The sequence below is a fragment of the Pelecanus crispus genome, chromosome 6 (assembly GCF_030463565.1).
Source record: "Pelecanus crispus isolate bPelCri1 chromosome 6, bPelCri1.pri, whole genome shotgun sequence".
NCBI classification, from domain to species: Eukaryota; Metazoa; Chordata; class Aves; order Pelecaniformes; family Pelecanidae; genus Pelecanus; species Pelecanus crispus.
In genome coordinates this window covers 677,485-692,561 of record NC_134648.1, presented here as the reverse complement: position 1 = coordinate 692,561, position 15,077 = coordinate 677,485, and the positions used below count along the sequence as shown (strand labels likewise).

General features: G+C 48.4%; 1 protein-coding gene across 2 annotated transcripts in view; it reads left to right on the top strand.

Annotated features, from left to right (window-relative positions):
• IGHMBP2 (immunoglobulin mu DNA binding protein 2) overlaps nt 1-15,077 on the top strand; it is a 48,388-nt gene that overhangs the window by 255 nt on the left and 33,056 nt on the right. For both annotated transcript variants that reach the window (XM_075711902.1, XM_075711903.1), the window contains exons 2-6: nt 2,030-2,199; nt 4,095-4,287; nt 5,000-5,097; nt 13,158-13,321; nt 13,718-13,918. In XM_075711902.1, the coding sequence (XP_075568017.1) occupies nt 2,030-2,199; nt 4,095-4,287; nt 5,000-5,097; nt 13,158-13,321; nt 13,718-13,918 (826 nt within the window). The remainder of the gene's footprint in view (nt 1-2,029; nt 2,200-4,094; nt 4,288-4,999; nt 5,098-13,157; nt 13,322-13,717; nt 13,919-15,077) is intronic.

Genomic DNA, 15,077 nt, shown 5'->3' with positions numbered 1-15,077 from the left:
TGTCACCTATAGGGAACCCTGACGGACCCTCCCCCTGGGACCCACTGTCACCTATGGGAAACCCTGCTGTCACCTCTAGGGAACCCTGATGGACCCTCCCCGGCACCTGCTGTCACCTATGGGAAACCCTGCTGACACCCCTATAGGGCCCACTGTCACCTATAGGGAACCCTGATGGACCCTCACCCCTGGGACCCACTGTCACCTATGGGAAACCCTGCTGTCACCTATAGGAAACCCTGATGGACCCTCCCCTGGCACCTACTGTCACCTATGGAAAACCCTGCTGTCACCTATAGGAAACCATGATGGACCCTCCCCTGGCACCTACTGTCACCTATGGGAAACCCTGCTGTCACCTGTAGGGAACCCTGATGGACCCTCCTCCAGCACCTACTGTCACCTATAGGGAACCCTGATGGACCCTCCCCCTGGCACCCACTGTCACCTATGGGAAACCCTGATGGACCCTCCCCTGGCACCTACTGTCACCTATGGGAAACTCTGCTGTCACTTATAGGAAACCCTCCCCCTGGGACCTACTGTCATATGGGAAGCCCTGCTGTCACCTGTGGGAAACCCTGGCAGATACCTCTAAGGGTCTCGCTGTCACCTATAAGAAACCCTGCTGACTCACTCCTATAGGACCTCCCGTCACCTGTGGGGAGCCTGCTGGAGGGAATGCTGCTGTCCTATATAACCAGCACATCCCAACAGGAAACCCACCCTATAGGGCCTGCTCTCACCTATTATTAAAAAATAATCCAGCCACCAAGCCAGGAAGCCTGAAATTATTCCTCTCCCCTTAATTGGTTTAGCGGTGGACTTGGCAGTGTAGGTTAATGGTTGGACTTAGATCTTAGAGGTCTTTGCCAACCTCAACGATTCTGTGGGAAACCCTGCTGGACTCACCCCTATAGGAGCAGCTCGTCGCTGTAGGAATCCCTCTTAGACTCACCCTTCAGGGCTTGCCATCAGCTATAGGATCCAAACTCCCATCAGCAACGCCTTGGGGCTCCCCTTCTCCTCCCCCAGACCCCGGGGGGGGTGCTGGACCCTGCAGCCCCGCCCAGCTCTGCCTTCCTGCGCCGGGGCTCGAGCTGAAGCCAAATCCCACCTGACTCGCGTGGATTCCTGGTGCTGGGGAGGGTGGGGGCATCACCAGGTCCGCCCGGGCAGCATGGGGCCACGTCAGGGGTGCAGGCACCCCCACACCCAGCCTTACCCAGCCCCGAGGACGGAGGGTGCCAGGAGGCAGGCGAGGCCATCCTGTGGCTGCCTGACATTCATAGAAACGTTTAATAATAAATAATTTCATGTTTCGTGGCTTGGTCAGTTCCCTGACACTTCAGCTCTCTACAGACAAACCTACAGGAAACAAGACAAACTGGGGCACTAAGGAGAATAAACCTGGGGGATTTTCCTTTTTGGTTTGATCTATACAAAAAGACCCCCGCCCCCAAGTGAGACTGTGGAGCAAACACAGCTGCTGCGGTTGCCTTTGGGCCCAAAGGACAGCAGGCTGCAAAGCTGCTGCCTGGATTCTGTGCCGGTCACCTGTAGCCTGCAAGTCTGTGCCACATACCTGCTCCTCTTCCCTGTGCAGCTGCGTGTGCGGTGTGTGTTGGAGGTTAGCACAATTTCATGTAAAAAATGGCAAATCTTCCATTTTAGTGCTTGTATGTGATAGGAGAACATTCAGGTTATTCTGTCTTGGGTAACTGGGCAGGTCCTTCCTTTTCACGCCCAGACAGGAGGGGGGAAAATACACAGAAACAGATGTTACCTCTTCTCCAGGCTCTGTGAGCATCGCCCCATTTCTCAAAATAAGCCTGTGGAAGCCAGTCTAGTTACATCACTACAAAGTGATCGCGTAAGCCAACACTTCAACAAGCTGATGTCTCTTTTGCCGTCGTCCCTCCCCTTCTTTTCCGTCTCCTCCTCCTGTCTTTTTCTGTTTTGTCATCTGAAGCTTTGAATCTCAGCTTCAGTCCAGCAAATGCTTTTCACGCCTGTGTGTGGTTTCCAGGGCATGGCAGGAAAACATCTCCCTGAAGGAACTGCAGCGCAGAGGCGTCTGCTTGCTAAAACTCCAAGCTGCCAACCAGAGAACCGGCCTCTACGGACGGCTGCTCGTGACGTTTCAGCCTAGAAAATATGATTCAGACGCCGAGCTGCCCTATAACAGTTTCGGGCCTGGTAAGTGATATTCCTCTCAGTGCAAAGTAGGGAAAGTAAGAGATGACCAATGTCTTCTTCCTAACATCTTTCTAATGTGATGTTTGTAATGACTGAGCAATTGATGCAAAAAAGGGAGGGAGAAAACGTTATTGCTACAGGATGAACCTAGAGAAAAACAGCCTCTTTTTCCCTCAGCTTGTTACGGACATGTATGTTGCACCAGGAAATAGTGCCGGTGGTTAAAGAGCTGGCTTTCCTCCTTCTGAATCCATAAAAACAAAGCCTTGGTCTCTGGTCATTAAAGATTTTGTGGCATTCTTTGTACAAGCCAAAGCGTTTGTGCTTATGTCTTGCAGTAGGTAAGGAGCTGCTGTCACTTAGACTTTAACTGCAGAATGGAAAGTGGATTTGCTTTTTCCATCCTGAGCTGCCGTGTTTCCGCCCTTCCCTGTACTGTTATTTTTGGCAAGGAAGAGAAAGAAGTGAAACGGGTACCATTATTAGTTGACACGCCTGGATTTCTGTTGGAAATAGAGGTACTAGAGAAATACAGACTCACCAGGACATCAGCCAGTGCCCTTTTCACTTGTGTCTCACCCTCTGCCATCACTTCCATGAAAACACGACCAGGGGTGTCAGAGCTGAGCTGGTGCTGGTGTCCGAGGAAGGCGAGGACGCTGTCTGCCATGCTGTAACCAGCTGCGCAGGCTTAGCCCTCAGAAGAGCTTGGGTTTGACTGTGAAGTAGTTCCAAGTGAGCCTGCAGTATGCCCTCTATTTTTTCCCTGCAGAGACCCTTCTTCTCTTTTCCTTAGGCAATGAGGATATTGCCTTGCACTCTCCAAAACTGGTCCAACAAGAGAGAAGCTGGCTGCACCAGATAATTGTCTGGTTTAGTTTAGTAATTTTCTTGGTTTAGTTTGCTAGATCATTGAGCTTGCTAAGCAGGTACATCATGGGGAACCAGACTGTTGCTGACCCTGGTCACACAATGGTACTGTTTCAAAGGGCGTTGAAGTTCACTTTGTTGATGCAGTCTTTGTCACCCAGGCCTCCAAGCTGCTGACCTTTGAAATTAAAGTGACTCATTGCAGATTGGGGCCTCAGCCTTGAGAGCATCCACCAGTGCTCTTCAAAGAGAAATAACATTGCCATAGCAGTAAATTATTCCTGGGACGCAGCCATTTTAATGGAAGAGCTGATGGACTGTACAGAGGAAAGCTTCACAGTCTGTAAATCTGAAATTTAATCCTCAATCAATGTGAGCCTCAGCTAAGTTACAGACTTAATCAAACATCCCGCTCAAAATCTCCATTTCACCATTACGCTACATAATTTGACTCACTCTCGTCATCTCACAGTGACTGTGAAAAGCTGTAGCGAGTCCCTAAAAACCTCTGGTCTTTCTAGGTTCTGCTGACTGGCAGATAGCAGTCACCTGGGAAGCTTGTCATGCAGACTCCTTGGCTAGTATTAAAACATAGAATGGATGTAAAATGGTTTGCCTGAGAGTCAGAGAAGTCAGGTTCTCCCAAGGTCTGTGTGAAAGCACGTTGGCTTTCTGCGCAGCTCTGGCCATGGGGAGCACTGCTGGTCTACACCCCAAGACCTGTGGGTGTGTGGAGGCCTGAAGGCAGCTGGTTAATTGGTGTCTGGTGTCTTCTCGCTGCTAATTGTCCTTTTGCTCCCTCTTGCCATGTGCTTTCTGTCAGCTAAGAGAAGGATATTCCTCTTTGTTTATGGGCTTGACAGAAATTCTGACCTTGGCAGGAAACACAGCGCTAGAGCTGTGGTTGGTGTAGGTGGTCCTGCTGTCTGCATTGGACCGTGCTTGGTTGCTTGTCTCCCCAAAAAAAGCTTCTTTTCAAAATGTTTGCCCCACTTCACGCTCTCTCTTCAAACTTGTCTTTGCAGGGGACATTGTGGGCCTTTACGATTCAGCTGGCCAGGGTGATCCGCTCTCCACCGGCATCATAACCCGTGTCACCTCCAAAGCAGTGACTGTTGCCTTTGAGGAATCTCGAGATGGCATGCTGAGCTTGGACCGAGAGAGCTCTTACCGCCTGCTGAAATTAGCCAACGATGTCACCTACAACAGGCTGAAAAAGTAAGGGCCACAGGGTTGCAGCTCACCTACGGTCACTCTCTGCTCAGGAGTGCAAAAGCCAGTTGAAAATTGCCAAGTTTATTCTGGAAAAGCTCTTCCGAGACAGATCTCAGTTTACTTCAGTCAGCTTGGTTTCTCTCCTTTCCTATCTTATTCCTCTTACTCCTATAGCAGCTCCACTTAGGGAGGTGTCCACCTTTTGGATGTGCCTTTCTTTTTCTGCTAACTACTGAGGGAACCCATACTGAGATAACTCAATTGGATATGTTATGCTACAGTGTCACAACAGCCTAAATTCATCTACCTGCTGGCTGGTACGGTCCTGCTCTTCCCTCTTCCTCTCCCATACTCAGCTACATATTGTGGTCCCGTGTTGTATCACCTCTGGTACTCACTGGATTCTGTGCAGAGCCTTTTCCATCCCGGCAGGAGAAGCTAGTAGCTCTTTGCTGAACTGATGTGCTGAAAAGGCTCGGCACGGGGTCTGACTGTATCAAACCGGGGTAACAGTAGAAAGTGGAAGCCTGGCCAGCACAAGGGATGTGTGTGTGAGGGTTGGGGGATGCAGCAATTAGGATTAGTCTGTTGTGGAGTAACATTTTTCAGCTTTGGAAGACTTGAATCTGTGCCCACAGTCTTCTGTCACTGTGCGCAGGGATCTCTGAAGGAATTCATGATGTGCGTGTGACCTGGCTATTTTCTTCTTTGACAGAGCTTTAAATGCACTAAAGCAGTATCACAGTGGTCCAGCCTCTGATCTGATCAACGTCCTCTTCTTTTCTTCGGATCCAAGCGCATTCAGTGAAACAAGTAAGGGCACTTCTTTGTAAGACTTTATACCAGACTGATAGCAGGTGCTGGATTGATCTTTCTAGAGAAATTTTCTCACCTTTAGGGTCAGAGCCCCTGAACCTTCACAACTAAGTACACTCACCGAGACTGCTACTGGTTTTAGCGTGCCTTAGCATGTGAAGCTGGGAGTTACACAGGTGGAGAGCTCTTTTGGATGGACTGGTGAGAGCAGATGATGTTGCCGCTCTCATGCAGGTTTTAAGTAAAGATATGGAAGGTTATCGTAGGGAAAGGCGGGGGGGAGGCAGGAATCTTCACTCTCCAGAGCAATTGGTGAAGCCTGAAGTTTCCTACCCACAGGATAAGGGCTCTGCGCTCTGTTCCTGCCCAGTTAGGAGGATGCTCACCTCTTCAGATGTCACATCTGACAGTGGCAAAGAGCCAGAGCCCCAAGAGATGCCTGTAGGCATTTCCCACACTGTGCTGCCATTACTCCTCTTCCAGTCCTCCAAGTCCTGTCTCGGGGGCTGACCAGTCGAGAAGGGTGCTTGTGGTCTCTCAGTTCAAGACCCATTCTTTGAAATTGCCCATGGGAACACAAATAATTCTGATCCTTGTGAAGCTTTTATCCACACAAAACATGCAGCTTACTTTGCTCCATGAAAGACCCAAGTATTGCATGTGAGTAGTAAGTGGTGTTGCAACTGGCAGCATTGAACACTTACTTTTCGTACTGGTTTATGGGTCAGTGGACACACTTTGCTCACGTAAAGGTGTCATCCTGTCATCCTTGTCATCACTGGAAGAGAGACTGCTCACCTAGCTAATGCTCACTTTTCTCAGAGTGTACCAAGTAAAGCTGAATTTTGGCCAAAAAAAGAGAGGCAGGATTTGTGATGGGGGAATTTGTTCGCACACATTCATGCGTCTGAAATTCAATTTAGTTTATGAGGCATTTCTTATTTTCTTCCTGCCCCAATCCCATCCATAAACTTCAAAGATCAGAAGCTGCCAGAGCTGCTTCTATATTGAAAATCCAATAACTCTGCCTTCATGGGAATTAAGTGACTCTGGAACTACTGCAGTTTGAAACAGCATGGGAATGCTGGCGTTTTTATTTTTACAGCCTTCTGATTGTGTTCAGTCAAGTTGGAGATGTGCAGGCTGCTTTGGTTTCATCAAATACTTAAAAGCTCAGAACTTGATTTTACCAACAGCTGTCAAAAAATTGCATATAAGTAGAATCCCTTTTTACTCTGATCTTTTTTGTTGCGAGTCTTTGGAAAAATGCAAGATGAAATTATACAGCTGACCCCTTCAGAGAAGCCATGGGGAAACCAAAGCCTCTGACAGCAGAATATCCGAGCGCTCAGCAGCTGCTAATGAGCATTATCCCTTGACAGAAGGGAAATATCATCTGGGCTGCAAAAATCAGGGAATTAAAGCAGAGGGCGGATTAAGCTGCCTAGCAGGATCAGGCTGGCGGTCTGTCTCTGAGCCAGGTAGAGAGCACAGGTCTCCCACCACTCAGCAGCGTGCCACAGGTGAAGCCATCCATCCCTGCCTGCTTCCTTGCTGGCCAGGGTTCTGCTCTGTTTCCTCCCCACCACAGCTCCTTGTGCTCCGTGCTTGCTGTTGCAGCTTTTCTCTTACTTTGATTGCTGTATTTGTTTGTCCACAGCATTTGCCTCTCTCACGTACACGCTCCCGTTCCCCTGCAGTATACCTTCAGGCTAGGCTTCTGATACGATATACCAAGGACGAAGAATTAATGTTAGCGTGAGTCATATCTCCATAGTTCTAAGCACTGAGCTAAGTCTGAGTCAAACCTCTTAGCCTTTTGGCTACCTAGGGACCTTGTTGTACTCAGGTTTTTAATATTAGATAAAAAAATGAATCTTTAATGAACTAACTTTCTTAGCAGCTTCAACTCTGCTTTTTCTCTTGTGGTAGCAGAACTGCCTCTCTAATGAAGAAAAGTTCCTTTTCACCAAATTGCTCAGATGTGCCAGACTAAGCATGGGGATGAATTTTACATCTCCCCAGCACTGAGATTATTGATCGATAGAAACATTCAGCCACATTAGACAGAGGAGATGCAATATGAGAAGGCAGCATATCACCCGAGAACAGCAAAATGCTCTGGCAGGGTGGAAGGGCCTTCCATGTACCTTCTCAATTTATAGCTCCTTTCTCCCCAACTAGAAGGATGTTACGCTAGCCAGGAATTAAATAATAATGACTTTAAATAGGTCCTGCAAGGTGCCTTGAACTGCCAGCCTCCACGGAGTTGAAGGGGAGGGCACTCAGCAGCTGGCCGGATAAATCCTGTCTCTTATGCTTATATGATGGCACATGCAGTTCCCAGGTGTCACACACACCTTAGGACACAGGGATGTGTCCCTGCAAATAGTATAGAAACTTGCAGATGTGTGGACTGTCTGCAAAAGGCAGCAAGAGTTTTGCAGGTGCATGCTCTGATACAGAAGGATAGAAAAAGCTCACAGCATTTCAGGCTGCTTCTCCTCCATGACACAGTATCTCCTTTTATGATCAAGCATCTTTTATCCTTGTTTCTCAGGGAGATGCTTCCCTGTATCTGTCTCATCCCGTCCATTATCTGATGTCAAACAAACCCATCAGGAGTCTCAGAGGTAATAAGTTCTGTACATCTCATAAAACTGGCTGTCTAGACACACATTTATATTAACGCCATTCCAGGATGCAATATAAGTTCCACTTCAATCAGAAGCCCAGAAAGCCGGGGTAGGAATGAGACCATATAAACACCCACCCAGAGAAAAAGCTAGCACTGACACTTGTGCAGGAAAAGAAGAGGAAGGCCCAGAGTAGATGAGATCCATACCTAGGGGGGGAGCATTTGTCACTGTCTTCTGTACAAACAGTGGGGGATCATAGAATCGGTTAGGTTGGGAAAGACCTTGAAGATCATCAAGGCCAATCGTTAACCTAACACTGCCAGGTCCACCACTAAACCATATCCCCAAGTGCCACATCTACATGTCTTTTAAATACCTCCAGGGATAGGGACTCAGCCACTTCCCTGGGCAGCCTGGTCCAGTGCTTGACAAAAGCACCACCAAATCTGGAAGAGCCAAATTACAAGGAGACCGAGAAGTAGAAGTGTCAGTGAAAATCATAAGCACCCAGCTCTATGCTTGGATGTTCAAGGGTGTTCTCCCAAGGGCAAAATAGGCTCCAGCAAGTGATATGTGCAGCGGTAGAATCCTAAATCTAATTTTTTTAAGTGTGGGGAAAAAATTAGAAGCCTCATTTTTCAAGCATGGGAGCCTCAGGGCTTTTAGGTGGGTTCCCATACCACTGTGCTTTTTTATAAAGCACGTAGGGACTTGATATCAAATCGATTAGAAACTGGTCAGTAGGTTCGAGTGTTAAGGGGGTGTGAACTGAAAGGGCAACAGGTAGACAGCAAGTCTGTGCAAGCTTCACATCCTCAGGAAAGCGGCCTTAGGTACCCAGGCTGCAGCACACAGTGCAGAACGCTCACCAGTACCGTCGAAGGATGCGAGATGCGGCGGTTCTTTCCAGCAGCAAAGCTAGCACAGTCTCAATGCCATCCTCTGCTCCGCTGGTGCTTTCTGCTGGTGGCTGTTTCCCGACATGGAGCACTGTAACCTGGAAGGGAAAAGGGAAAAGCATCTGGTTTGGGTTCCGCTCCCCTCCTCCAAAAAGGAAGGTTATACAGGGTCTCTTTAGGGCACACCCAAATAGAGTTGCATTACCCTTACGGCCTATCAGGTAAATAGCTTTTTGTTGCTTATTTTTTGCGGTGCTGCATTGTGATCTCATGACTGGATCGCCCTTGCCTGGGTTATCTTGGGAGAGCAGGCTGCCAAATGCTGTGCCTGGAGGATCTGTGTTAAAGCCTGTGTCATCCCAGGAGGGTGCCTAAATCCAGTTGCCAACCAATTAGGTTGGTGAGGAGTCTGATAAAGCCAATGGAAATGTGGTTTTGAAGTAGTTAGTGGCTGCTGGTGTCTGACCAGCGCATGACATTGGCTTACTAAAAGAAAAAAAATCAGTATGCACAGAAGGGTAATAATGACAAAAACAATTTAGTGCCCTTTTACCCAACTCCTGATGACTGGCAGAGTTGCTGCTGCTATGCTAATTCACACACAGCTGTTTCCCACAGTGTCAGGAAAATCCTGCTCACTACTGGGGGGATGAATCCCTCCCAGTAGTAATGGATGCAGGCACGACTCCCACTGGAACAACGTCCTGGAGCATGTTTTTTAGGAGTGGGCTTGTATAAGATGGTTGTCAGCAGTTGGGGGAAAAAAAACCGCCAGGCTTTTGACCCTCGGAAGCCCGAAGTTAGTTTGTACCGGCCTTCTCATCCCATGGGCTTTCCAGGCAACAGGAAATCTCACAGCTAGCGGGTTCTCACGCCGTTGCTACTGCAAGATGCTTGGGTTGCCTCTCCTGGTCTAGCCTGGAGTATGTTTGGGCTCAGGGCTGAGCAGGGCCAGGACTGGTGGATGTTTTGGGCTCTGAACTGTGAGGGACAGCCAGGGGCTTCAGGTTTGATTCAGAAAGCTGGTGGCTCCCCGCTGGGTGGTGAGTGGCAGTGGTGTGTTGGAGGCTTTCTTCTACACCAAGGGCATAGCTGAAATGCCACTGGAGATCATGGAAAACGTCAGCGCACTCTCACAAGCCCACATCCCTTGCGTGGCCAGGATTGTATTTGCTCAAGTCAGGCACCAAATCCATGCCTTTCATCTCTCCTCCTGAGCTGCTGGGATTGTGCATAGGTTGAGGCATTACCTATAGCGCTGCGCATCAAAGCCTAAGCTCTTTCAAAGCACTTGAAAATGCAACTCAGAATAACCACCCTTGGCGTAACACAAACACTCTAGACAGGTTCTGGGAAGAATAACCTATGGCGTAGTCGAAAGGAGCATATGAAGGTATCACCCGGGGGGTAAATGGGATCTGCAGCTAAGAATGGGACTGGTCCCTACCACAGAGCATTTCCAACCCTCACCTTGCTTCCTCCAGAAAGGTACCAAGTGGGAAAACAAGCTTTGTAAAAGGCAAACTCTGAACCAAACAGGATTTCTGCTCTTGTCAGACTCTGGGAAGCAAAATCCAGAAGCCCATCTGTAAGAAATGCTCTGCTTGGCTCTCTTCCACTTCAACCTGCACTTATGGCCCCAAAGTATTTAGAGCTTTCACACCAGAAATCTCCTACAAGAAACCCTTCCCTGCTCACAGCTGCTGTCTTGCAGCACATATGCGGGGACCCCTGCACCCGTACATTTTCGTGGATGTATAGAGAGGCTTCACTTGCCAGCAGAGGCCAGCATTGCTCTGCTTGCTGGATGGACACATTCCCTTTTCGTTCAGAAATAAGGTTATGCCTTATTGTAGGCATAATCCTGTGCAGACCACTAATAGCTACCAGCTCTCTCCTGTAGTCTTGGTCTAGAAAAAGCGAGGGGGCGTTCATCTCTATGCCCAGACACTGGCTGGCTCACATGGTCACACAGCATGGCTTAGATCTAGTTATGCCTATTGCTGTAAAAAGGCATTTGAAAAGAGAAAGAAGGAAGAAAAGCCTAGTTAAAAGGGAGGGGTGTCCCCAGCAAAAGCTGACCCAGCAGGCAGAGCACTGGGTAAGCAGCAGGGATTTCTAGCAAAACTTCCTTGGCTTCGTGGCACAAGTCCAGTGCATGTGACAAGTCACTTGCAAAAATCTTAAATGCTCCTCGTCCCTCTGCCGTGTGGTACCTCTCATCATCACAGAGGCCATGAAGCGGCCCTTGAGGTCTAGGGGGAAAACTAAGCAGTCCGGACAACTCGGCTGCCAAATGCTTCATAGGGAGAGCAGGGAAAGTTCCTTGTTTCAGGCTTAATTACCCTCCTGGATTTTGTCCAGCAGTGTTTGGCTGCAGTTAGGTTGCACTGTAGAGGAGCTCCATGGGGTCCTGTTTGCTCTTGGTGCCCGTACACAGCGATGGTGAGGAATACACTTTGGAAGGTACATTGAGAAGTGAGATGCCTCCAGCTCTGGAGAACTTGAGCTCTTCCTCCCAGGATGGACTGTTCCCATCTGTGTTTGGTGCAAAGACCCCCTTCCTGGGCTTGAATATCACCCTCCAACCCACTTCTTCACCTGAACCGCTGGTACAGTGCAGAAAAGTGTCTTGGTTCCTGGAAATGTTGTTGGAGGACCAACCTTGATGGCCAAGGTGGCGGGTTTTTTTTTTGTTTGTGTAGTTTTTGTGCAACACTCCTAAATCAAGTTACACATCAGGGGCTGAATTACCTGACCACCAGCAATCCCTGCCAGGCCCAAGGATGCAGATTTACATTCATCCTCTCCGTGGTGTGCATCGGGGGCCAGAGATGGACAGCCTCGGGCAGGGCAGGAGGCAGCAAGGCTAGAGCTGGGTTAATGGGCATCTTCTGGAAGCATCTGTGCAAATCCTAAACCCATTGCTTATAAAGAGCTCTTGGGCCAGCCCTGCTGGAGTGGATAAACTGCATTTCTTCAGATGAGCCTACTTGGAGCTCAGCTGGTGGATGGAGAAGAGTTTAGAGGAGCCACAGCACACCTTAAAAGGCTCTGCCCTCCTCCTCACCACTAACACACCCAGCCTGCCCACACAGCAACTTTTGGCAGCGTGCGATTAAAAAGGAAGAGGCTGTGCATACGTGTGGAAAAGCCTGTTTTCTGATCTCATTCCTTGGGCAAGGAAATATCAATGACTCCTACATCCCAGCTGTTCCTCGTTGTGGGAAATGCCGTTCAGTTTTTAAGCTATTCTTCTCTTTCCCCAGCCCATGGGATGCTTCCTGGTCTTCTCTTGGTCATTAGCACACTAACTCAAAAGTTATCTATAGAGCACAAGGAAGGTTAACAGGAAAAAGTACCATTAGTCCTGTTTCTCTCTTCCTTACCAAGCATCTTTTTAAGAAATGTTATTTAACCTGCACACCTCATTTAGGTGTGCTGCTTCAAAAGTCAGTGCCAGAGGTTACATGGGAGCTGCACACAAGTTAACCTGCCTAAAACCAGAAGAAACTTTCACGCTTTTAATCAAGCCCTTAATGCAGAGGTAGAGATAAGACACACGATGCCCAGCAGGGAACGATGCCCAGAGATTTGTCTTATATAAGCTTTCGTGGGAACATTATTTTAGGTAAACCTCAGTGTAATGAGTCATCATGCCTGCTGTAATTAACTTCCATAATGAACAAGGAGATTAGCAGCAGGATTATGGGGGATGAGAATAAATATGGGTTTAAATTAGATAAATCTGGGAGGTAAAAAGCAGCTTGTGAGAATTAAGTCTTCTGCAGTGAAACCAATTCTCTTTTAATGCAATATGCGTATTCTTTTCCCTTTTTTCCTTTCTGATCATTAAAGCCCAAACTAATTTTAGTTTGTATCATTTATATTGCCAGCTTGTATCTTTTTTCCTGCCTTCCTTTTCCGTCGTTGAACAATACAGGACTGCTCTTTTCTGCTCACAGATGCTGCAGTTTTTTCTGCTGCTTTTTCACTAGTGCTGTGTTGGGTTTGTTAACTGGAAGGGGAGTGATTTGTTTGCAAGATCAGCTACTTCCTCCCCTCTTTTTATTGAGGGTTTACTAAATATGCTGGCTCACCTTTAAAATAAACCCAGAGTCCCCTCCACACCCAGGAGATCCTACATGTTTGATGTTCTAGCAAGTAAATGCCTCTTTAAATGCTGAAAAGTTCTAATACAGACAAGCTGAATTTGCAACTGAATGCTTGCTCCTTCTGCAAAACAGCAGGGTAGGAGAGAGAAGGGGGAAGACAGTGATGCAGGATGGGCAGCCTGTTGGTATTAAAAGCATAACAAGCCTTACTTTTACCAGTCTGGGCCCTTTTAGCCACCGAGGTGGTACACTGTGTACCATCCTCCCCAAGAAAGTTATTCTCATTGTCAAATTGATTTGGGCCAGCTACTGAGAGCTTCTTGTTTGTATTCATGGATTTGTGCTTCTCAGCAAGCATCCAAGTTGGGGCTGAGGTTCAAGTGAATCTCCTGCTGTCTCCCCAGAGCCTCTAAAGCTTTACAACAACTCGCTGGATGCATCGCAGAGGGAGGCTGTCTCCTTCTCGCTGGCGCAGAGGGAGCTTGCCATCATCCACGGACCGCCTGGCACAGGGAAGACCACAACACTAGTAGAGATCATCTTGCAAGCTGTACAGCAAAACCTGAAAGTGAGTATCAGTGGCAGGACTGTGGTGACAGTGATCACCTTGGTTTATTTTGCAAACTCATTGAGCTTCATGGCAGCTGGAGCAGATCCAGCAACAGCCATGCTACACTGCAGTCTGGCTTGGCTTACAAAGACCAGGGAGTTTCCCCTTATCAGCTGAAGTTAGGTGCAAATAGAAGCTTCAGAGCTCGGGTTTGCTATTTATTGAAGAGCCTGCACTAGTGCTTCAAAGCAAGATGAGAATTGCCTTTGGAGTCTGTGGAGGTGTCAGTGGTTTATTCCCCATAAATATGTGTTGGTCTACCTCCCTCTGCTGAGCATCTTCCTGCTCGGACGTTGTTGCTCCAGCATTTTGCTGTCCTTGGCAGTAACAAGCTCTTGGTTTCTCCCCTTGCAGGTCCTGTGTTGTGCCCCTTCCAACGTTGCTGTGGATAATCTGGTGGAAAGGCTGGCTGGCTACAAAGCCCGCATCCTGCGGCTTGGGCACCCCGCTCGCCTGCTGGAGCCCATCCAACAGCATTCCTTGGATGCAGTCTTGGCCCGCGGCGACAATGCCCAGATAGTGGCAGATATCAGGAAGGACATCGACCAGGCCTTTGTACGTGTCCCTGCAACAAGCCCTATGTGGGTTACCTGAATGCCAGCTCTCTAGATTAGCAGTGCCTGATCTGCTAGCCAGGCAAGCTACTTTGTCTCTAAAACTAAGGAACTAAAATTAAGGAACAACTCTGCCACCTCTTGGATGTTCTTAGAAGACAATCACTACAGCCAGGTACTCTGGGTTGCCCCAAAAATCAGTGGGTAGAGGCAAGTCACAGTGCCTAGACCTGATGCGAGCCACGGGCAGCATGCAGCCAGCCTGCACCCTGGTTGAACCTGGTATTTGTGGGTTCAGGGCACCATGAGCCCACAGGGATGCTCCCAGTCTGGATCTTACTGTGTACAGGCAGGGATAAAATATTGGTGGGCATGAACATCTCTGTGGTCAGTCAACAGTAGAAAGCCTGCTTCAGGGAAAAGGAGAGGAAAAAATAGCATGGTGCAGGGGGCTAACAGTGACAGTTGGAGATGCATGTGGCCCGGATTAATCCCATTTACTCTGACTAGGAGGCATATAACCTGGCCTTGGAGGAAAGGAACTGGGGTGCAAGCCTGGCAATTTTAGAAACAAGGAAGGCTTCCAGCCTGAAAAGGTGTCTCACAGAGAGCCTCTCGAGCAGGGGCTGCCTGAGCCACCTCAGTCACCTGCCACCAGTGCTCATCTTCATCTGCTGTAGAAGGAGCCAAGGGCAAAGCTTCTAGCTGAATTCCTCATTGAAGTGGAAAATCATAGTCATTACCGCTGTGTGGGGAGATGCCGCAGTGCCCTGCTCTCCAGATTATTTGTCTGGCATTGTTCATGCAATCCTCTTCACCAGAGTGCGAGAGAAACATTCACATCATTAATTCACTTCCTAACGAGATGTCTGGCTGTCCTGACACTGCCTCCCACTCTCAGCCACCTCAAGTAGAAAGCAGAGTACACTACGAAAATGCATCCTTAATTTCTTCTTTCACAACCCAATTTTCCTAAACTTAATTTACAAAGTAGCTCTTTTACTTGAGATGATAGGTTTTGATACTAATTAGATTTTTTTCCCCGCCTCCCGCTTCCGGTAGGAAGCCATTTTGCAGATGCACCCAGCTCAGAGATCCCGTCTCCATCAAAGATGCAGGAGGGCATCTTCATACCCCTGCACACATTGTGTCATACTTGC